This window comes from Mastomys coucha, unplaced genomic scaffold, assembly GCF_008632895.1.
Source record: "Mastomys coucha isolate ucsf_1 unplaced genomic scaffold, UCSF_Mcou_1 pScaffold15, whole genome shotgun sequence".
Classification (NCBI taxonomy): domain Eukaryota; kingdom Metazoa; phylum Chordata; class Mammalia; order Rodentia; family Muridae; genus Mastomys; species Mastomys coucha.
This window is the reverse complement of record NW_022196897.1, coordinates 148,211,259-148,234,412: the sequence shown is the minus strand read 5'-3', so window position 1 is coordinate 148,234,412 and position 23,154 is coordinate 148,211,259. Positions and strand designations below refer to the sequence as shown.

Below are 23,154 nucleotides of genomic sequence, written 5' to 3'. Positions count from 1 at the left end.
ACACACACACACACACAGAGAGAGAGAGAGAGAGAGAGAGAGAGAGAGAGAGAGAGAGAGAGAGCGCTGTTCTTTATGGAAAGACTTCTATAAGAAGACTTCTATAAGGTTTTTCCATTCTGCAGGATGAAGGAGACGCCATACTTTTATTCCTGCCTGGTCTTTTGTTTATTTTAGCTTATTCCCAATTCCATGTGTCAGTTCTCTCTGAAGGACAGGACTGCACTGTTTTAGGAAAACACTTGTTGAGAGCAGAAGCAGCTCTCTGGTTGTGTGACTGTCATTCCCCTTACCATTTCTCCAAACTCAGATTTCGCAGATAAACTATACCACCAAGAAAACTGCCCCATTTACAGCTATTGTCATATTCTTCAGTTGCTCTCTTGGTGTAATTTTTAGATTATACCAAGGGCCAACAGAATGCTAAGCATTGGGTACACTGGCCTGAACAACATGGTTCCCTATTGATCTCATTACCCACTATATTGTCCAGCCATAGGCTTGAGCTGAGTAGTAGAGACAGGACAGGGGGTTCCTTTTGAACATTGTCAAGGAGGTAGATATGGAAAACAATCACAGGCTGAATCAAAACACTGACACTGATACCTGACTGGCTTTGACCCACAAATGGCTGCTTTCTATGATCTGTCTAATAAAGGATATGGAAAAGCAGGGCCATATGTTAAGAAATTCCAGTATAGTAGAATCAAAGTAAGGGATGAGGTTGAAGTAGAAGCCCATAGCTGTGCCCAGATGCCATATCATAGCACTGCATTACAAGACAGATGTCCTGTTGGGAGGTAAGGTAGCAGACTTGAAATATGTTCATAGCTGTTACATACAGATTGCATGTGAGGCAACTTTATGATATATGGGTAGAAATTCTGAACTGTGGGCTGTTTTCATGATGGTGATAGGTGTTCTGAACTAATGACTTAGAACACAGAGCTGGGCTTGACATTACCAATGAGTTGGCAGAGGTGGAAGTGTGAGTATGTGCAGTCAGATGATGAGTAGAGGAAGCTCAGAATCCAAAGGGATGGAGAAGGAGGAATCCCTATAAGTGTGTAATAGGATGGTCTCATATATACGAGAAATCCAAATGTATAGTATCCACTGAGCCCAAGTAGAGAGCCAGAATCTGTGGCTAGTGACGAATGTAGTAGGATTGTAATAAGAACTATAAAAAGACATTTAATGAGAATGCAGTTTGCAGATGATATAACAGCATTCATAACCAACCCCCAAAATTCTGTCAGAGAATTCCTACAGCTGATAAACACCTTCAGCAAAGTGGCTGGATACAAAATTAATTTAAAAACAATCAGTAGCCCACCTTTATACAAATGGTAAATGGGCCAAGAAATTAGGGAAAGAACACACTTTACAATAGCTACCAATAATATGAAATATCTAACCAAGAACATGAAAGACATGTATGACAAGAGCTTCAAGTGTCTAACCTTTTAAGTAGGATATTAATTCTCTCCACCTGAAAGGTACCTAATATGGTAGATACTGCAATTCTAGGTGCAGACACTAGGACTCAAGACTGGAAGTTCCAGCACCTGGACCTCAAGGGTCCTCTTTCTTCTTTTACAAAAATATAATTTTTTAATTTGTGAAATTTATATGTATATGTATGACTATATACCAGCAGAGGACATCTGTTCCACCTGACTACAGTTATAGAGGTTTGTGAGTTACAGTATGGGTGCTGGGAATTGAACTCAGGAACTCTGGAAGAGAAGCCCATGCTCTTAACTGCTGGGTCATCTCTTCAGTCCCCCCATCTTCCTTCTTAAAATAAGAGAAAATGTTGGAGATGGAGGGGGGGGCTTCATCAGACTTTAGTAATTAGAATATTCATGTCTGTCATGAAAACAATCTTGAGAGGAATATTTAATGAAGATTGGGATTGTTATACTTATTATTTTATGGTAGAAGCAATGGACTGTTAGGAATGGCTTATTAAACTACTAGGAATTGTGATTGAAATGCAACTGGCTAAAGAGAAGAACTTGCTACAAGGAGGTAATTTTTCAAGAATAGGAAAAGCTAGAGCTGTTTATGTATGTTAAGGTCAGAGGAAAAGGAGTAGGGCATGGAAATACAGAATAGCAAAAGAAAGCTAAGAAGAGCCTAGGTTCTAGAAAATGCAGCAGGGATCACAGATACTGAGACTACATGCATACATTGGGGATACTGTGAAGGAAGGATAGGTGTGTGGGTAAGGGGTGAGAAGTCAGCCCCTCCTTCATCTTCTTGGAGCTGTAGGGCCTTCTGGGATTGGGTGAGAGGAAGATGCAAGGAGAACACTGGGTAGGGAATGGGAATGGAGACAGAAGGTGCACAGTGGGCTTGATGAGGTTCAAAAGGAGGTGTAAAGGGATTAGTCTTGCAGAGAGAGTAACATAGTGTGAGTAGGAGCCTGGGCTTTTGGAGAATGTTGAAAGATCTAGAATGTGCAGACTCCAGGAACTGTGTGAATCTAAGGAGCCGATGAGAGAGGAGGGCTGGGAGAGGACTGTAGAGTTAAGAGTCTGACAGAGAGTTACCGACAGAGTGTTTGGGAATGTAGCTGAAGCAGTTTGGGGGAATGTGAACTAGTAGTGTGAAGGGCACTGACTATGAACCATGGTGCCTACACACATACTCATCTGCCCCCAGTGAGGGGACAGAGAAGGCAGAGGCAGCTTGGTTATAAAATCCTTGTGGAAGTAAACAGTTTCAGTAGGAATCAGAGAGTAGAAAAGAGAAAACTTCTTGCTTCATTCCACTCCCGGATACAACCAGGTAGATTGCAGCAATCCTAGGAAATGGCTCAGCCTGCATGGTGCTTGCTATGCAAACACAAGGGCTTGAGCTGGATCCCGAGCACCATATAAGAAGAAGGCAGGTGTTTAGTCCCACTGCTGGGAAGGCGTAGACAGCAACTGCTGGCCTGACAGTCTAGTTGGAGAACCCCAAGCCAAGTGAGAGACCTCCAAAAAAATCCAAAATGGGAGGCACTCGAGCAATGACAGCAGAGGTTAACCTCTGGCCACCAAACATACAGTTGACTGCAGAATAGCATCAAGATCAGTAAGGAAGTTGGGCTATTCATAGGTAGTAGCTTCTGTAACTCATTGGAAACCACGATGGGGAGGTGCCCAGGGCCTTGTTCTGATTAGTTGTTCCTAGGGCTGAATGTTATTGCTAAAACAAAACCATTAAATCATTCCAAATGGCTGGCTTTTTTTTTTAACTAAACAGGGTTTCTCTGTGTATCCCTGGCTGTCCTGGAACTCACTCTGTAGACCAGGTTGGCCTCGAACTCAGAAACCCACCTGCCACTGCTTCCCAAGTGCTGAGATTAAAGGCGTGCGCCACCACTGCCCGGCCATGGTTGGCATTTTTTGCTGGTCACCAGAATGTGGACTTTTTGCCTAGTTTGGAAACCTAAGTTACCTGGCAGCACGGTGTACACTCCTAACATAAGATGTTGGTTAGTTCTGATGAGAAGCTGATACCGGAAGTGACTGGGGTCTGGGTGGCTTCTTCAGGTGAATGTAGACAACGGATTCTGTGAAACTGACATCAGCCCTGTATATTGCAGGTGATATTTGAATCCGTCTCTTTGAAAGGTCATCCTGGTTACATCGCTGTGGACGAAGTTCGGGTCCTTGCTCATCCATGCAGTAAGTCTATTCGTTTCTCTGGATACGTTCTTTCTCCAAGCCGGACTGGGTAGTCATGAGGCTGCAAACCCCTATTCATTCAACTCATAGCTATCTCTCACTCACTAGCTCTTAATCCTTCAAAACTGCTCACACAACGCAAGGTAATCAGTTCTGAATAAATCCATAATTTTGCTGGCCTGCTCAACAGGCAGCACCTCTAGGAATTTGTGAGACTGGCAAAACAATTTGAATCTCTCTCCATTATAAAGGGAGTCTAAAATCCTGATTGTTTATTAGTGAGATTCAGACCACCGAAGTGGAAGAATTAGAGGCCTTTGGATAGAATCTTTTGCAATTGTCTTTTTTTTTCTAAAAAAAAAGCAAAACAACAGAACAGAAAAAGAACATTAGACATGGAGCAAATTAGCACACTCCTCACCAACAGGGAAAAGAACCCAAAGCTAGTAATTCTTTAAAGATAATTTTAAATACACTCATCAGCTCTATGTAGGTGTAAGGGGAGATTTCTCATGGTGTTTAGTACTCATGGTAGGGTATCAAGAGTCTTCATTGGCTCGCCACCCCTCCTTCAAGCTCCCTTCCATGTGCTAACACTTGCAGGTATTTCAGCAGAGAGCCACAGCTCCTGGCCTGCCTGGGTGCAGGCAGCTGTGATGACAACACACCTACAAGTATATGATTGGAAGTCTAAAGTCTAGGGATCCCAGGGATCATGGAAGCCACTGCCAGAGTTGGCTGGGATGCCAGGTCCTCAATTTGGGGCTGCTTTTGTTATAGATTCCTATTCCTACCAGTTTCTTGGCTGCCATTTGGTTCTGTATAACCTCTGAGGGTTTCTCCATTCTCCCATTTGGTCATGAGACATCAAATAAATATAGTTTAGTAGGATGAAATATCTATGGCAGGCTGACATTTTTAAAATATTAATTTATTCTTTGAAAATCACATACATGTAATACAATGTATCTTTATTATATCTCATTCCCCTTCAAGTTACCTCCAGAATCCCACACTACATCTCCTTCCCAGCTTCATCTTCTTTCCTTCCTTACCTCCCTCTCTCATTCTTTCCTTGCTTGCTTGCTTGCTTCTTAATTAATTATTGAAAACCCACAGAGTCTAATTAGTACTTTCCATATATTCACAGTTGTTGGGTTCATTCCTCGGGCATAGGGAGGTGCCAGTGGTCACACACCTTAAAAAAAATAAGGCACTGCCCCTCCCCCAGCACACTACAGCTGTCCACTGCCCATAGCTCCTCAGCTAGAATGGACCCTCTAGGGAGCTCTTTCTTCGTTCTTGCTAGAATTTTGAACTGACTAGATTGTGTACAATTCATACGTAGGGAACCAGAAGATGCTATGAATTCCCATGTGCAGCAGCTGTGTCATGCCCAGACACCAGCAATTCACAGACCCCCACAGCCCCGCCCCTTCTTATCTTCTTGTTTGTCCATTCTTTCGGTCTCCTCTTCTGTTTCCCAAGACTTTCGGACTGAAGATTGATACAGAGCTCCCATGTACAGCTGAGTTTGCTCTTTGAAAGTTTAGTAGAATTCTGTAATGAACTCATCTAGTCCTGGCCTGATTTTCAGTTGGGAGACTTTACTGTTTCAGTCTTGTTGCTCATTTTGGAACTGTTCAAGATTTATTTAAATCTCATATTGATTTAATTTTGGTATATTGTAAATGTCTAGAAAAGTTTCCATTTCCTTTAGATATTTTTTTTTTCAATTTAGTAGAGTAGGGGCATTTGAAAATATGTTCTTATGATTTTCTGAATTTCACTGGTATCTGTTCTAGTGTCTCCCAGTTCATTTCTAATTTTACTAATTGTCTCTTTTCTTTTGGTACATTTGACTAAGGGCTTGCCAATCTTTCCCAAGCCCATCTCATTGTGCTATTGATTATTTTGTAGTATTTTCTACTGTATTAATTTCAGTCTTGGTTTTGATTGTCATTTTCATCGATTACTTGGATGATGTTTGTTCTTGTTTTCCCATGGCTCATCATTAAGTTTTTTATTTGAAGCAGACACTTAGTGTTATAAACAGTCCTCTTAGAACAAGAAGACCGACTTTCTAAAGAAAAGACGGTTAATTGGCTCACAGTTTTTGGAGGTTTGAAGGGCATAACACTGGCATAGACTCAGGTCAGTGATGGCTTTCCAGGGTCTGGGAGCTGAACAGAGCATCATGTGGGAATAAAGAGGGAATGCACATGTGGATGCCATGTCTCTGTCCATTGTTTCCTAATACTAGGATTGAATTCTTAGTGTTCCACTATGATGACCTTATCCAAAGCCTTACGGCATTCTAAAAACAGCTAGCTCTAAATGTCACAGTCAGAGTCTGGCTTCTTTGTGCCACTGACTTCAGGAATTCAACTTTGGTATAAGTTTGGAAGATTAACCATATTCGAACCACAATTATGCTATGGGTAAGGAAGCCTCCTCATGAGACGTCCTATGTACTTCTCTGTGTGCCTTCAACCACACCCCCATACCTGGGCATGAGCCTCACACCAGCCCCATCATTTTGCTTCAATTGAAATGGATCTTTTCATTTCTGCTACTGTCCATTTGTCAGACCTTAAATCCCTGTTTCATTCTAGCTTCTTGGGATAAGACCACCATGGTCTGACTTACTAGCTTAAAGCACCTTCTCTGAAAAATGTATGCCAAGTTCCAGGTTCTGAGCAACGCTTGTGGGGGAACTGGGTCTGACGTCTACATAAAAGAGACCCACTCTGTGAGTAATCAACTCAGAAACACTTGGGTTAGATTCCCTATTACTCTCACTATTCTCTGGGTTATGTCTCAAGTCTTAGATAGTTCTCTCCTGGGAACTCATGCCTGGGAAATGTCTCTGCTGAAGAAGACTTCTTATAAAGGGGATCCAAAGTCCCCAGCATTGCAGGGTTTCTACAGTAGGCATGCAGACAGCTTTCCCTTGCCTCTTCTGACTGTCTTTCCTCCCTGACTCTCATGAGTTTCATCAATGTCACATGCCCATTGGGGAATGGTCTGTATTCAAGACTGGATAGTGGTGTCAGGAGATATCTGTTCTTCTTGCTTCCATTTAACTATACATTTAAGCCTGTATATACTTCAGTCTTGAGCAGTCTTCCCAGTAAACCATTTGCCCTCATCACATACTGCACATGTCGAACCCCATAAAGCACACTCATCTTTACTACCTAAATTCATTATTTTTTTATGCTTGGACATGGTCTTTCTGGGAGGTGACACTGTTTTCCCCAACCCCCAGCAGAGTACAGCATGGTATTCTGTCCTTGGGTCCCAGTGCTCTGTGTTCTGGAAGGAAACTTCACTTTCAGTATAATACCCTTTGTTGATAATGTCCCCTAGTCTCAACTATCTTATCTCCAAGCCCTGCCCACTACCATCAAATACTCCCTTCTCTGTTGTTTCTCTGTAGGGGAGCATCCCAGGAGGACATTTGGATTGCTTTCTATCCACAGAATTCCTAAGGATCATTGGACAACTTCCCTGTGTTCACTGGGACTTCTGTGAATTTCAGATTCTCCAGATAGCCTCATCCTCCTCCTGCTGAGAAGTGTGGATTGCATGGTTATAGAATTGCTAAGAGTCAGTTACCCAGCAAATGGGCCATGAGATGTAACTCTAGAAGTCATGACCTTGGCTTTATTTCTGCATGGTGTGGCTGTTTTCAACCCTAGTGCTTAGGAGGCTGAAGCACATCCTTGCCAGAACATACAATCTGAGGCCTATGAAAGGGTAGCTGAGATTGGAGAAAAATCACATTAAGGATAGGTGCAAATGCCACCAGTATGTGCAGACCTCTGAGGTACACCCATGGCTCGTATGCTCAGGGCATTCATTGCTAGCACAAGGTTTTATCTATTCTTCATCTCAATAAGTAAATTATCAATTGTGAACTATGTGTTCAAGAACTTTGCTGGGCATAGCAGATAGTTAAGTAAGAAAGGGTTGGCTTTTGTGCTCCTGGCACTGGATCAGCAGGGGGGCAAGAAGGAAGAAAGAAATGAACAGTATCTCATACTAGAAAAGCAGTGGATAACTTGGGGTAATGGAATGTGCCCTGAATATGATAAATATGGGAAGTGGGACTCCTTCAGCAGTGGGCTCATGGGAGGTGTCTTCAAAGCTGTGGGCAGAGGTGGGACTCTAATCATAGAAAGGAACTTGCTTTCTCAGAATTTGGGAAAGGGAGCTTCTAGGAAGAGGAAATGGCAAGTTTCCAAAGCAGAATCTCTGCCTTGGAAAACATCCCAGCGCTGCCAGTGTGTCCTGGTAGATGGAGCAGAGCAGACAATATCCTAGGTGAACCTTGGGCAGGTGTCCTGGGACCTCCCCACTCAGGGCCTCCGGCAGTTATTATGAGTGGATGTTAGAAATGCTTTTGGGGAACGGAATAGTTTGGGTTTACTCATAAAGCATGCTATGCAGAGAATGAGTTTGAGTCCCCTAGGAAGGATGGGGAAACTATAAGAAAGAACACTCCAGAGCTATGCAAGAAGCAAGGGTGACCTGGAGCAGGATTGTGAAGAGTCAGCCACTCATCACACAGGGAGCAATTACTGAGCTTGTACTCAGTGTCTGGGATTATGGAACTACGTAAGACAAATTCGTCGTCTGTCCTCGCAAGCCTCCATCAAAGCGAATGAGATCAAAAAGCAAAGAGCTAGCTCTGCATTTATATAATACGTAACAGATGGTTTATTGCTTTGCAAAGACTGCCATTAGGACATGCCAGAGACTAGGTGGCTCAAGTGATTTTCTCATAGTCCTTGTGGCTAGGAAGTCAAAGTTAAGGTGCTGAAGGTTTGCCTTTGGAGATCATCTTCCTGAACTAGCGAATGGTTTCCTGAGTACAACTCTCCATGGTCTTTTCCTCTCTGTAAGTCCTTGGTGTCCTGTTGAGTGTTTACAATTCTTCTTTTTGTAAGGACACTAGTTGGATTAGATCCGGCTCTACCCAACATCCTTGTTTGAGCTTAATCAGTTCCTACAGGCTCTATTTCTAGATTCAGTTATATTCCATGTTTGGATTTCTGGAAGATAGCAGTACCATTGAGAAACAGACGTGCAAAAGGGCGCTGCCTTCAGGCCCTAGAGATGACCAGTCTTATTTGATTGGTTACATTGGGAGAGAGATGACTGCTTCTGTATCTCTGAGGTATTTTGTATCTTCTGAGGTATTCTTGCTGCCTCTGAGGTGCTGACCACAGGCCTTGGGGCAGCTTGTGGGTTTACACATGATGTAGCCTATGCACTTTCTGAGCTGTGCAATATATCTGCTTGTGTTTCACCCAAAAGCTCAGCCTTTCAATTAATCCCTCAGAAGTTTTAAGATGTTTTGTGTACTGAAAAACATGCATTTCATTATGTCTTCAAATGTTCTGAGTCCCCACCTGTCCTTCAAAATATTTCTTATTGACATATGGCCAGAATTTATCAATAAATGTTTCAATTAATTATTCTAAAAGTTGTGGACAGAGGAATCATCACTGATTTGCAGTCTTATCCTCTACACATTGAGGCTGGCTTTAAATGTTTACCTCAAACTTCAAAACAGTTACCAAAAGACAGACATTATCCTCCAAGTAAATTATTTTCTTTTATAATGGAAAACTTCTCATCCATATTTTATAGCTCATTTAATTTTTATTTTGTTGTTGTGGTTGTTATTATTCCAAAAGTATTTTGACCATAGCCACTGTCCACTGCTGGGTCTCGGTGTCAGCCATTAGCGGGGGTGGGGTGGGGGGGGCGCTTTGGAAAATGTCAGTACACGTTGCCACACAGTTTCAAACTTTCTAACTCCCAAATTGACTTTTAAAGTTTCTTCCATCCTCTTTTTGCCCCCATCACAGCCTCACAGGGCCCTGTCTCTTAGCCCACAGAGCATCAGCAACATTGTTTCTAATGGATGTAGGAGTTTTCCCTTCAATTGTGTGGCTTCCTGCTGAGCATTGTCAGGTTTAAAGAGCGAGATAAAGGGCACAATAATATGTCTTCAGATGCTGCACTGACATCTGCAGGAGTCTAAATGTCACCTGCACCAAGGCATTTTGCCCCAAATACACAACCAGTTTCCTCTTAACCCTGTTCAGCAGGTTCCCATTTTAGGGAAACTCAGAAAGAGGACTGGGGTGAGAGGGGAAATGCTTAAAGCTGGCCTGGTGGCTGCTTGGAGGACCCGAGGTCACTTGGTTTTGGCTGAAGGTTGGGTGAGTTGATGTTGGAACAATACTTTCATTCACAGAAATGCAGAGGCAGAGGTAGATAATGATGGAAAGGGTGTTTGGCAGAAGTGGAGACTGGAGGTAGGGATGGAAGGAGGGTCCAGAAAGCCAGGCTCCCAGAGAAGACCAAACCCAAAGAAGTTCCCAACAGAAAGATACTGATCATGAGACACAGGTGGTCCAGGGCCTCAGAGAATAGAGATAAGGGCCTATGGAGAGAATGCAGAATGGAAAGATAGTTGAGAAAAGTTCCTGCAATTCAGCAGTTCCCACAGTGTGTGGAGAGCCACCACTGGGTTTATAGGTCCAGAGAAGGCACAGCTGGCTAGTGGGAACTGTTCCAGGAGACTGAGCATAAGAGCAACTTATCAGAGACCACAAACTGGTGGGACCTGACTGCTGATGGGTTTGGCTAAGACCATGATTTTTCTCATCAAACTTAGTCAAGATTTTAGGGTGGAAGACTTCACATAAAACACAGACTTCTTGCTCTTCTGGAGAAATCAGACAATTGACAGCTGTGATCAAGGTACTCCCACCCCACCCCCATTCTCTGCTGGCCTTTAGTGGCAGAGCTTCCCTTTCAATGTAGTGTGAGGTCTCCGTAATTCCCCTATTTATCCACTATACCTTAATTTGCCAACATTAAAACTGGTGCCAAATACTGCTACTCACTTTCACCACAACATTTCTCCTTATTATACAGAAATATCTTTCCAAACTGGAAGAGAGAGAGAGAGAGAGAGAGAGAGAGAGAGAGAGAGAGAGAGAGAGAAGATGGTGGCTTTGTTAGTGTCGATTTACAGTGGAGTTTCTTTGTTAATTTTTATAGCTGTCTGGTTCCTATAAGGGTTCAGGCTTGATGTGTCTGCTGGAAATCAGGGCTATTAGTGTTTCCCTAGCATTATACCACTTGTGACATTCAACATCCACATTCTGAATATAAAAGGGAGGAAGGGGCTGGAATAAAAAGGAAAAAAGTCAAGAATGAAACTATGGGGCTGAAGTGGGAGGAGAAGAGAAGAGAAGGAAACAGGCAGGTGCCAATCAATGATCAAAGAAGGATCTGACTGCACATGACCTAAAACTTAACTACTTGTCACTTGCCCATAACTGTAAGAAAAGAGGGGATTTTGTAAAACACACAGGACATCTTAACTTTGGAGCCAACATACATACACCTGCTCTCTATACAGGAAGGGTGTTCCCTTCCCTTTTTATAGCTGTAGGAAAATCAGACTTATAGAGTTTGTTCCATTTGTGGCTGAAGAACTGGTAGTTCCAAAAATAGCTTCACAAAATTATACAGGAGCTCCAAAGGACAACAGTTTCAAGCAATATGAGCAGCGTGACATTTACCACATGGGCAGATGCAGGAATCTTGAACTTGGAGACGGACAGCAGAAGTAGTCTCACCTGGGCCTTGGACCCTTGACACCTTAGCCACAGGGTCCCGACAGCAGCACCTGAACTGTTGTCAGCTGGCTTCAAAACATGAGCAGATGGTATATACTTTCTCTTGGCAAGTGTCCTTGATCACACTGAAGTCCTTGAGTTTTGGAGTCTCCCTGGTGGTGGCACATTTTGGTAGACAAAACTATTCAAAAACATCCACAGGGGAAGGTAGCATGGACTGGATTCCTTGTAAAACGTCTGAGAGCAAACAGAGAAGCTAGAAGAGGCACCACCTGGAAGTTCTCTCTCTGTACTCGGAGGCCTGCCTGGTGATACCATCTTCCCTCTCAAGGCCGAGAAGCCAATAGGGTGGCTAGTTTGAAATTGAGTTTGGGACTCAGATGGAACTGGACTGAATTTTGTTTCTGTCTCTGTAGTTTTCGTGCCTGGTGTAGTTTCATTTCTGTTGTGTGATAAAGTACCCCGATAAAAATAGAAACTTAGGGGAAAAGAATTTATTTGGATTAAAAATTGTAGGTTATAATCTATCATAGTCTGAGACTCAAAGAAGATGGGTGGAAGCAGATACACTGTCAAGAAGATGGGCGGAAGCAGATACACAGAACAGAAGATGGGTGGAAGCAGATACACAGTCAAGAAGATGGGCGGAAGCAGATACACAGAACAGAAGAGGGGCGGAAGCAGATACACAGAAAAGAAGAGGGGCGGAAGCAGATACACAGAATAGAAGATGGGCGGAAGCAGATACACAGAACAGAAGAGGGGCGGAAGCAGATACACAGAACAGAAGAGGGGCGGAAGCAGATACACAGTCAAGTGCAGAGGAAAATGCACGTATGTGTTCTTGTTTACCTATTTCTCTGCTGTTTGATTTCTCCAGTTATGAAATTTTACGATCCCCTGCCTCAGAAATGGCACCCTACTCATACTGGGCTACATCTTCCTGTATCAATTAGTGTAATTGAGACAATCCCCTACAGAAAGGGAACACTTATTTACTGCTCATAGGAATGCAAACTGGTACAACCACTATGAAAATTGCTGTGGAGAAATATCTATCCTCAGAAGATGGAAATAGATGTACCAATAGGATCCAGCTATACCACTTGTGGTATGGACACAAAGTTCTCTCTGTCTTATTGCAGAGATACTTGCTCATGCATGTTCATTGCTGCTCTATTCACCATAGCTAGCAAATGGAAACAGCCTTAGACGTTCCTCAGCTGATTAATGGATAATAAAATATGGCATTATATAATGGGATATTGAGCTACTAAGAAAAATAAGCTTATAAAAAAATTAAGCTGTTAAAAATTAAATCATGAAAGTCTCAGGTAAATGGGTAAAGCTAGAAACAGTGGTTCTGAGTGAGATAACCTGGGCCAAGAAAGACACATGCCACATCTACTCTCTCACTTGTGTCAGCTTCGAGTCAGATGTGTATGCTTTGTTTAGAATACTCAGAGAGGCTAGGAAATCAGTAAGGGGCCATAAAGAAGAAGGGAGCTTTCAAGTAAGGAGAGACAGAGCACTACTGTAAAGGATTAAAAAGGAAGAACAGGGCGGGAAGGGTTAAATCTGGGTGGGGCGTGGGAGGACAATGGTGAGGAGAGAATCTGGGGAGGGAAAACTAAAAGTAAAGGCCTTTGAATAAAGTTATATGGAACCCTACAGTCTGGCTCACTGAAGTACATACATAAGCATAATATAAAAGAATTATAATAGAGTTACCCTGCAAGAGGACAGTACCCCAATTAGAGACCACATGTTAGCAAATAAAATCCCCAGATAACAGAAGGGGTTACCTCTTTTTGAGTTGTTAGCCAATGTGGTCCCATAGAACCTCAAGCATTATAGGCTATTGTCAATATGCTTTAGAATTTGATGGTATGACCATATATCTGAAGACGCTAGAACATGAGAAATCAAGCTGGTATTGACTTGGAAGCTTATACAGTCTGAGCAGTGTATCTCCTTCATGATACAGAAGGAGAAAATTAATTAAACCAAAACTGTGACAGAAACAGAAAAAAGTCAGTTTCACACAGGTTTGAATCCTGAAATAATAGGAATAAGAACTTGTGGTTAGATAAGTTACAGGCCCTAGGCGAAGATCTGTGTAACAAACATATGGTATTAAAATGATTACTAATGACTTATTGCTATAGACCAGTGCAGCTCAACTACTATAAGAAAGCTTTTCCTTGTAGCAGATAGTAATGAACACAAAGACTCTTGACTGTTCTGTGTGCAGAAAATATGACATTCTTGTGTGCTTAGCCCTAAATGGTACATATATACCATCCCATCCTTCCCCACAAGGCTCGGAAATCCAGAAACAGTGGATGACATCAAGGAAACACTGTTTTCTGGATACAACAGGGCAGTTTCAGGTATGACCTCAAATGAATTGCAACAGCATACACAAGACCTGGGCCAGCTCAAGCCAAATAAAGTTCCAGGAAGGAAATAGGAGGTTGTTGCAGTAAATGAATTCACAACTCAGTTAATTGGTATACAAGCTACTCGCCTAGATTGGGCAGATCTACCACTACACTACTCTATTCGCATCTATTAGATCCCATATGACTTGCGATTTCTCCAAGCCAAGTGCTTCAGCTCCATCTTCTTTCCACCGTCCTTCTCTGTCATCTCCTTCTCCAGTCTTCCTCCCTCTTATCTTCTTCCCCCTTCTCCCACAAATTCTTCAGCTCCACCTTCCCTCCTGCTGACCAGTCATCAGCCTTAGCCTTTATTTGAAAAGTTAAGGTGGGGAGAAGGTGAGAAGGTTCACAAGACACTTGTATACAAAGCACCTGTGAACCTCCATTCCTCCTCTGCAGTGCTTTCCAGGAGAGGAGAATTAGCATCAAAATTCAAGATCAAGACTATCCACAACATTTCCCTCTTTTGTCCAGTTAAGAGTCTTTTGTCTCAGATATAAATCGAGCACAACTGTTACCCTTTTGTAATTTATAAAATACAAGACAGACTTAACACCCAGTCTATCATTTTTGTCAATTAAATAGGACCTCTGTCATTTACCCTAACTTAAAAGACATAATTCTACACCTGACTCATATCCTGGTTTCAGATTGTATGCCATCTGAAAACCATCCTCTCAAATCTATATCATCTTTCTCAATGTTAAACAGCTTGGGCTGGCTATCAGTCTTCAACCATGTCAGAAATCCAAGAATGACTAATATTACCTGAAAATATGAGAAGCACAAAATATAGCTTCAAAACTAGCCTATTTATAGAGACTGCTGACCACCTGGACAGTCCCTTTACTTCAAGATGTTTGAGCATCAGTCTTCAACCTTCTGGCCAGGGTCATGTGATAGACCTTTGTAATGCAGAATTTTAAAGGGCCGATCACCCTGTCTTGGCAGAGATTATCAGTTGACTATTTTGCATAGTGTGTCCTTTTCTAGACAATATTTTGTCTGTAGATGGAATGAGGCAATAGTGGCTGTCTCACCACAATTAGAGCAACTCCAATGATGCTCAGTTTCTTCTTTGAATCTGAGAAAGGGGTGCTGTCAGGAGCAGACAGGTGTCTAGTCAAATGAACATAATAAAGAAATGACCATAAATGTCATATTCTGTGGACTTATGACACTTTTGAAAACTATTCTATCCATCTAAAGCATCTCTGAACTGCTAAGCCTTGACCACTCTCTGTCATTTTTAATTGAGGTATCTCAGAAACACCCTTTTAATGAACTCATGACCAATAGTATGCTATCTGGCCCTTAACTCGTATTGCTTAATCATTTAAAACAGTTTATAATAGCAGTTATAGAAGGACTGGGTTTAAACTTAGTCTTCTCAAATGTGTTATATAGGCCTATATGAGAGTAACACTATTAATCCCAATTTTATATCAATAAGAAATTCATATCAATGAGAACCTTAAACAGTATCAGATAAATTCTGTCAAATATAAGAGATATAACTTCAACTTTGTATCAATTATAAGGACATCTACCAATGTAAGATCTAGTTATGTAATATTTTGCTTAAGAGTACATTTGCTAACCTATTCCTATTTGTCTATTTCTATAATTTCTATGAGATTACTATATCCCCCCTTTCCGACCCCCCTTCCTTTTTACCTAAGAAGGAAGGGTAGAGAAGAGGAAAGGGAAGGTAGAAATCGCTGAGTTTAAGTCCTCTAGTTCCCTTCCTGTCCAAAGCTACATTTGTATCCCTTACATGACAACATGCTTATAATTCCTAAATTAACCAGAACCCTCCACCCCAACATAAAGAACTGGGATGGTGATCTTTTTTGTCTGCTTCCAGATGAATTGGGGCGAAGAATTCCCTTCTGGGGGCCCAATGGGAAATAGGAAAATTGTCTTTTCAAAGGGGAGCTAGCTGGCATCATTTGCCTTCCAGTCACAGTGTGCTGAGAAAGTTCGTTGCTTAGTTGACATCTTGACCACAACATTCTAAAGGGCTGGATAGGCAAGCTAGCTCTTCTGGAGGTGGCATGAAAGTCTACCACTAGCCTAGGAGTTTGTTTGTTTGATAGACTGGGGAAGAGGGAAAGTTATTTTTCTTCAACGACGTGACCATGGTGGATAGACCACACTCTAGGGCAGACACTCCTTCAAAAAGTAGTTGAACAACATAAACCAGACTTGATGCAGATAGGAAGGGAAGGGAGGGTGAAGAGGGTGGATATAGGAAGAGCTGATGGTGAATATGATCAAAGTGTATTGTATGAAATTCTCATAAGTTAATGAGAATATTTAGAGAAAGGTAGTCCCCACAGACATGGCCACTGATCAACTGAGTGTCCACAGTTCCTCCAACTTTGAGATTCTCTTTCCAGGTGATTCTGAATTACATCATATTGACAATTAAGATAGCTGCCACAACAATCTTGGACCTGCGGATGCTAATTTCTGCCCTTTGGCATATGCTTCTCAGGGATACCATGAAATTAGAATAAATAAGACATGCAAAGTGTTTTGAGAGCTGTTTTTATGTCAACTTGACACAAGATATAGTTATTTGGGAAGAGAGAATCTTTTGAGAAACATCATCCCACCAGATTGGCCCATGGGGCAGTGTGGGGAAATTTTCTTGATTAATTATTGATGTGGGATGGCCTAGTCCATTCCTGGTGGTGGCTCTCCTAAGTAGGTGGTCTTGGATGATTGAAGAAAACAGGCTGAACAAGTTGCAAGGAGCAAGCCAGTGATCATCACTCCTCCTTGGCCACTGTTTCATTTCCTATCATCAGGCACCTGTCCTGAGTTCCTAACCTGCATTTCCTGAATGATGAACTACAAGCTGTAAGATGAAGCAAATGATGAAGCAAATCCCTTCCTCCCCAAGTTATTTTTAGTGTTTTATCATGGCAACAGAAACCTCGACTAAGACTCCTGTTCAGCACTGGTGAGGTTTTCAGTGCATGTTATTCTTCCTATTCTTGATGTCCTTGGTCTTCTAAGGCCCCTCTACTTGGCCCCACTTGGGATAAGTCTGTGCCCAGCTTATCACTGATTTTATTGATAGTGGTAGGGGACCTTCATTGTACTAAATGACAAAACTCATTCCTCCTGTCATTCATTAGTTACCAACTGATAGAAACCTGATATTGCTGTTTTGTGAGGGACTTCTATAGAGGAACACTTGATCACACACATAAGAGATGCGCTGAACTCAGTCATCCAACACGAAACCCAGGATTAACCCTGGGTCTGATTACCTCACATGATGGTTTTCGTTTGAAGACTTTTATCCATGTGCCCAAGCCTCAGAATTTGTGTTCCACTTCCTACCCACACCTAGGATGTGGCACAGTGCAAAGTTGAGAATACAAACTATGTGCCTTTGTGAACGTGGACAGCTCTCTAGAACTCTTTGCTTCTCTATTAGTGAATCATAGGGCCAGTTGCACCATATTCAGTAAATTGTAAGTGCTGGTCATGGTACCTATCATATAGAAATACTCAGTAAATGACACACATTATAGCTTCTTCCTCCTTTACTCCTACTGTACTCTTTGTCTGTAACTATTGACATCATCAGCATCAGCATCAGCAGAGTCAAGGGAGGAGCTTTAGTTTCTATGATTTTTTTTTTCATTTACTCTCATCCCCAGGGGTGACATTCATTTAGACTCATTCTAGTGATGTGTGAGCAGAGTTAACAGAGAAATTACACAGTAGCTAGTCATAGGAACATTGAGGGTCTCATAGGACAGGATTCACGTCTTTGCTCCCCAATTTTATGGATGCCTGATTTTGACAAACTATACAATGCTCAGAGTCTTAGGTTTCTGACCTGTGAACTGGGAATGCTCTCCTGTGAACTCCATAGACTTCACAAGGCGTAAATAGGTCAATATATGAAGATCACAGAATGGGATTCATGCTGTAGTGACCCATCTGGTCTCATCTGAGCCTGGCTTCTTCTCAGGCACACATTCCAGGATCTCCAGGCCTGTCCTGGGCTGCTACCTCTGATGGAGAAGTGGTATGGGCAACTTCATCCTATCTCATGTGTTCTGTGTTTGGTTTTTGTCTCTTAGGAAAAGCACCACATTTCCTGCGACTCCAAAATGTTGAGGTGAATGTGGGGCAGAACGCCACGTTTCAGTGCATTGCTGGTGGGAAGTGGTCCCAGCATGACAAACTTTGGCTCCAGGTAAGAACGGCAGAGACCCTTGTTTACATCATTTCCTCCCTTTGCAAGGAAGAAATTATGTGCCTTTGAAGAAGGGCATGGTGGAGGAGGAGTGCAGGGATTTTTAAAAATCCCTGTTCCTTGGACATTCCTCGACAACTATGTTGTTGTGAATTCTTATCAACTGTTCAGCTAGGTTCACATGTCATAGAAAGGGAAACTAATGGCAATCTAAAAGCTCTAGGTCTAGGGTTTGTGAATACAAACTGCCCACCAAGCTTTCTCTAATGAAACTTTGTTTTTAAAGCTAAGACAAATGGAGTATCTTAGGGTTTGGGCTTGTGATGTCATCAATCCATGACTCAAAGGTACTTAGATTTCTTGGTGAAATCGTTACACTTTTCTTAGAAAATGTCCCTGAAGTGAGCAGTCTGTTTTCTGTCTGAATGAGGCCATCACTGGGTAGATTCTAACAGGGCAGGGCTTTAATCCTGAATCCACTTCTGTTTCTTTTCTGCTCACCGATCCTACTTGTCTAGCAAAATGAAAGAACATTTCTCTGGGTGGGATACAAAGCCGAGGATGGGACACAGAATGAGATCGTCCATTGTGATAGCACTGTCATGCTCTTGTCAGTGTGAACATAAATATAAAGTTCTGTGACAACATAGAAGGTCAAGCTAAGCTTCTCCATGACTTGTCTATAAGGTCATCTACCCCTCCCTCCTCCCTCACACACACACATATACACATATACACACGTACACACACGCACACACACATATACACACATATACATGTACACACACTAAAATGCACACACATGTATATACACATACATTTCCATTCCTTTTAAAATTGTCTTGCTGTGCAGCCCAGGCTGGCCCCAGACCTGTTGTCTTTTGGCTTCAGCCTTTGAAGTGCTGGGCTTACAGGAGTGAGCCACCATATTTAGCTTCCATTTAATACCATATATTTTCAAGCAGCCTGAAGATAATTGAGATGTAAAGTTTAAGGCATACAACTTGACAAATTTAATGATTTTGTATGTAAATAGTTTCACAATCAAGATAATGAACATTGATGTCACCTCTAAAGTGTCCTTGTTCCCATTATTAATCTCTTCTCTACTCCAGCATGTAATAAATAACCACTGCTTACTTTCCTGACACTATATATTGTTTATGTATTCTAGAATTTCATATCAATGTAGGGCTTAGGAGAATGAATCAGTGGATGAGGCCCTTGTTGGACAAGTATGAGGAATAAAGCTCAGATTCCAAGAATGTATGCAAATCTTGGGTGATAGATGTATAATCCCAGTGTGCCTGTGGTGAGAGTAGATGTAGAGACAGGAGAATCCCTGAAAGCAGTTAGGTCAGATGGCCTTGAGTACAGCAGTGAATATAAGAGGCAGACCCTGCTTCAAACAGGGTAGAAGGTGAGGACCTATGCCTGAGGTTGTTCTCTGAGCTCCACATGTCTGCTGTGACACTTGCATTCTTGTCTTTATATACATGTGAACTTGTATGAACATGTACACACACACATACACACAAGGGGGTGGGGCATAGAATCAAACAGTATTAAGGTATTTCCTCGATAATTCTAAGGTGAGGTCCATTTATGTCATTGCATGTATTAAATTTCTAATTTAGGTAGCTTGTTCTTAGGAATAATCCATTCTAACAATGAATTATTATAATAAACCACATATCATGACTTTCTTATCTATAAACCTATTGATGGCTGTTTCATTGTTTCCCATTTCTATCTGCTAAAAAGAATCTATTGTAAACATTCATGTGCCCTTCTATGTGTGTATATATATTCTGTCATTTCTCTTGGGTGAACGTCTAGTAGTGAAATGGCCAGGTCTTGTGTAGATGTGAATTCAACTTTCTGAAGAACAAAGAGCTGTTTTTAAACCCAGTTGAACCCTTTTCCATTGCCACTGAGCAGTCTGTACAAGTTTTCCCACACCCTTACTGATACTCTGGTCAGTCTTTTCAATTCAAATAGGTGTTCATTTGGCACCTCAGTGTGATTTGAAAGTTTGTTTCCCTCAGGACCAAAGAATGTGAAACACATTTGTTTGTTTGTTTGATTGGTTGGTTTTTGTTTTATTTTGTTGCTGTTGTTTGGCCCAGGTAGAATCTATCTCCATTCCGATGGCAGTTCATCCTGTCATGTCTTTCCTAAATTTAAGCCTTTTTCTTGCTGTTGAAAAATCCCTAGCAAAGCTTATCCAGACACTAAGACCTTCTCCTTGGTACATTTGTCCCTCCTTCTGTGTCATTAAACATTGAGTAGTGCTATTGACTCTTTTTTCATTATAATTAAGGCACATTTTGCTTTGAAGACGCACGCCATTTCAATGGCATTGACTCCACTGGCTCACAAGAATGAGGTAGGACAATCACAATATTTTTCAGCCACTTTATTTGGGCATTCCAATTATTGTGAGGTCAGTATTGTTCCAGTACTGACTGGCGTGCACTAAGCCTTACTTCTGTACACAGGAGGATGTTAAAATTGAGCCCAGTGGACATTTTGAAGAAAATAGAAATACACACCATGGAAGTCTTTCAGATTTTATTTACCTATCTACTTTTCAATGTTTTTCAGGTGGCTTAGAAAGGATACAAAGCAAGATGAGGTAGTGTAAATTAAAAGGAAGGCGCCACGAGACAGGAAGAGCACATATGAGAGCTGCTTCTCAGTCGATGGCTACATGTCTTCCTTCCCACTGCTGGCTTTAGGGTCACCAGTGGGGCGCCTGAGCACCACAGCCGCCAGTGGGATAAAGCAAGCTTGTCAGATATACAGTGTACACCGTCTGCGAGATAAACACAAACCAATTGCTCAGGAAAATTCTAACTGTTGTTCACACAGAGGCCAGACAGGGAATGGTTCCCAGGAGCCCTCATAAAGCAAAGACTGTGTGATGTAATGAGCAGCATCCCCAGCACGCTCTTATTGAGGGCACACAAGTGGCTTTTGTGGGTCTGCTTCACATCATAATAATACTCTGTGTGAAAGCAGACCGAGGTGGTGGAAGGAAATGAGTGGGGGAGGAGCACAGCTCAGGCAGGGATCCCCAGCTTTCTGCTAATCTATCTCTACCCAGGGAGGTTTTAAACTTAATACGGCAAGTGGATAGATACAATAACTATTCCAGCAAGGAAATCTCCTTGAGTACCGGCTCCCTCCTCCATATTTCAGGGAATATTGGGAAGGAGGGTACGAATACTGGGCATTCTGACAGAGGCCTGTGTGACTAGTGGAATTCCACGCATTATATGACACTGTGTTTGGAAGTTGCTGGCTATATGATAGTAGTCACAGGGTAACAGAAATAACAGGACACACATATGTCTACACAAGCACATGTCGTATATAGACAAGCCCATCATTTCTGGGAGATAATTAGGCACATAAAATCTAAAACATTCAATGTTCATATTTTTCCAAAATTAGTTTCATTGATAGCAGTTTTCTAAGGAAGTAGCCAGAAATGGGGACAGAGAGGTACCTGCAACTATATATACAACTGGACAGAGAACTAGAAAGATCTAGAGGGTTCTGCAGGAGAGATTAATTAAGCAAATACTGGAATGAAGTAATTACATATGAGACAGTAGACAGAGACTTAATGGCATTTTCATAGTATGTGATTAAGTGAAAGTGGAAGCTATACAACAGTTGATATATTTAATATTTTAATGCAAAAACACATGTGCATACATAAATATGAGCAGTTATATAGTTACATATATACATACTCTATATTATGCATACATATATATGTACACTTAAAATACTATAAAGCATACATCAATATTACTAATTGTGATAATAGATGATGTGTGTTTATTGTTTTCTTCTATTTCATTGAAATATTAAAAATGAATACAAAGAGCTAACATAAAAGCAAATGCCATTTAAAAAGGAGCAAAATGGTCACTTCTTCCTAGATCTAGATATTCTAGAGTTGTCAGGAAATCTTTCCTAACGGCAAGTGGAGTGTCGCGTGACCAATTGTATTGGAAGAGCTAGCTTCTTGGTAGGGACTCAGAGCAGTTTCCCTCGGGCATGCCATTCACGCATGTGGGTGCTTTGAGTATTCTGTGATGATGTGTCCTCCTTTCGTGTCTCTCCCCTCACCCCACCCTCCAGGGATTCTAGAGCAAACCTGTCAGCCCCTCCACAAAGCTGACCTTTGAGGCCTCTCTACAAAGAGTGTGCTCCACTGAGAGACTGTACAACTGACAATACTCGCCGTCTCAGAAATGAGGCCTGTGTCCAGATGCTCTGTGTAGATCTCAGCAGGGTCTGTGTATGGGTTGAGACAATCATAGGCATCAGAGAGAACACAGACAGGACAAGGCTCTTGTTCTGGGAGCCCTTCCCTCCAGATCAGCTGTGCGTGGCTGTAAGAGGCACGTCTGTCTGTCTGGCCGTCTACATAGCAGCAAAGCTTCCTGTTATGTTGTTACTTGATCCCATGGGGAAGCCCTGGCGACCAAAACAGAGAGCTCTACGTATAGCCTCTCCTCCCCCGACTGTTCCAAACTCGATGTCCTTCTGCATAGGGCTTCTGCATGGTGGCCAGAGAAGCTCAACAATGATAAGAAAGCCTAGAGACTACAACTTAACAGTGGACATGTCCTGCGGGCCTCCACGCAAAATAATTTTTATTCTTATCACAGTTTTTCAAAAGGCTGTTGTTAACAGTCCCAAAGAGGTTGTGCATTAGTGGGGTGAAGGAGGACTTCAGAGCCAAACTGGGAATGAGAAGGAGAGCTAGGATAAAGGTGTGGGCTGTATCCTAAAGTCTTGAGTTCATTCACGTCAATTTGCCACACCAAATCAAATCATTCTTTGCAACTGGATACCTGTAAGAAAAATGTTCCTTCAGGCTGGGGAAATGGCTCAGTGGGTAAAGTGCTCGCCAGGCAAGCATGAGGACCTGAGGTCCATCCTCAGGACCCACACACATTTGTAATCCCAGGGACTGGGAGACACACAGGAGAGGATCCCTGGATTCGCTGCCCAGTTATCTTAGCTGAATCAGACAAAGTCAGACAAATGTAGGTCCAGAGAGGGAGAGAGAGAGGAAAGGAGGGAGGGAGGGAGGGAGGGAAGGAGGGAGG

General features: G+C 42.1%; 1 protein-coding gene across 23 annotated transcripts in view; it reads left to right on the top strand.

Moving 5' to 3' along the window:
• Ptprt (protein tyrosine phosphatase receptor type T) overlaps positions 1-23,154 on the top strand; it is a 1,176,099-nt gene that overhangs the window by 404,164 nt on the left and 748,781 nt on the right. For all 23 annotated transcript variants that reach the window (XR_004119009.1, XR_004119008.1, XM_031372635.1 and 20 more), the window contains exons 4-5: positions 3,599-3,680; positions 17,904-18,019. Coding sequence is in view for 21 of the 23 variants with exons in the window: in XM_031372635.1 (XP_031228495.1) it covers positions 3,599-3,680; positions 17,904-18,019 (198 nt within the window). In the remaining 2 variants the exon portion in view is untranslated. The remainder of the gene's footprint in view (positions 1-3,598; positions 3,681-17,903; positions 18,020-23,154) is intronic.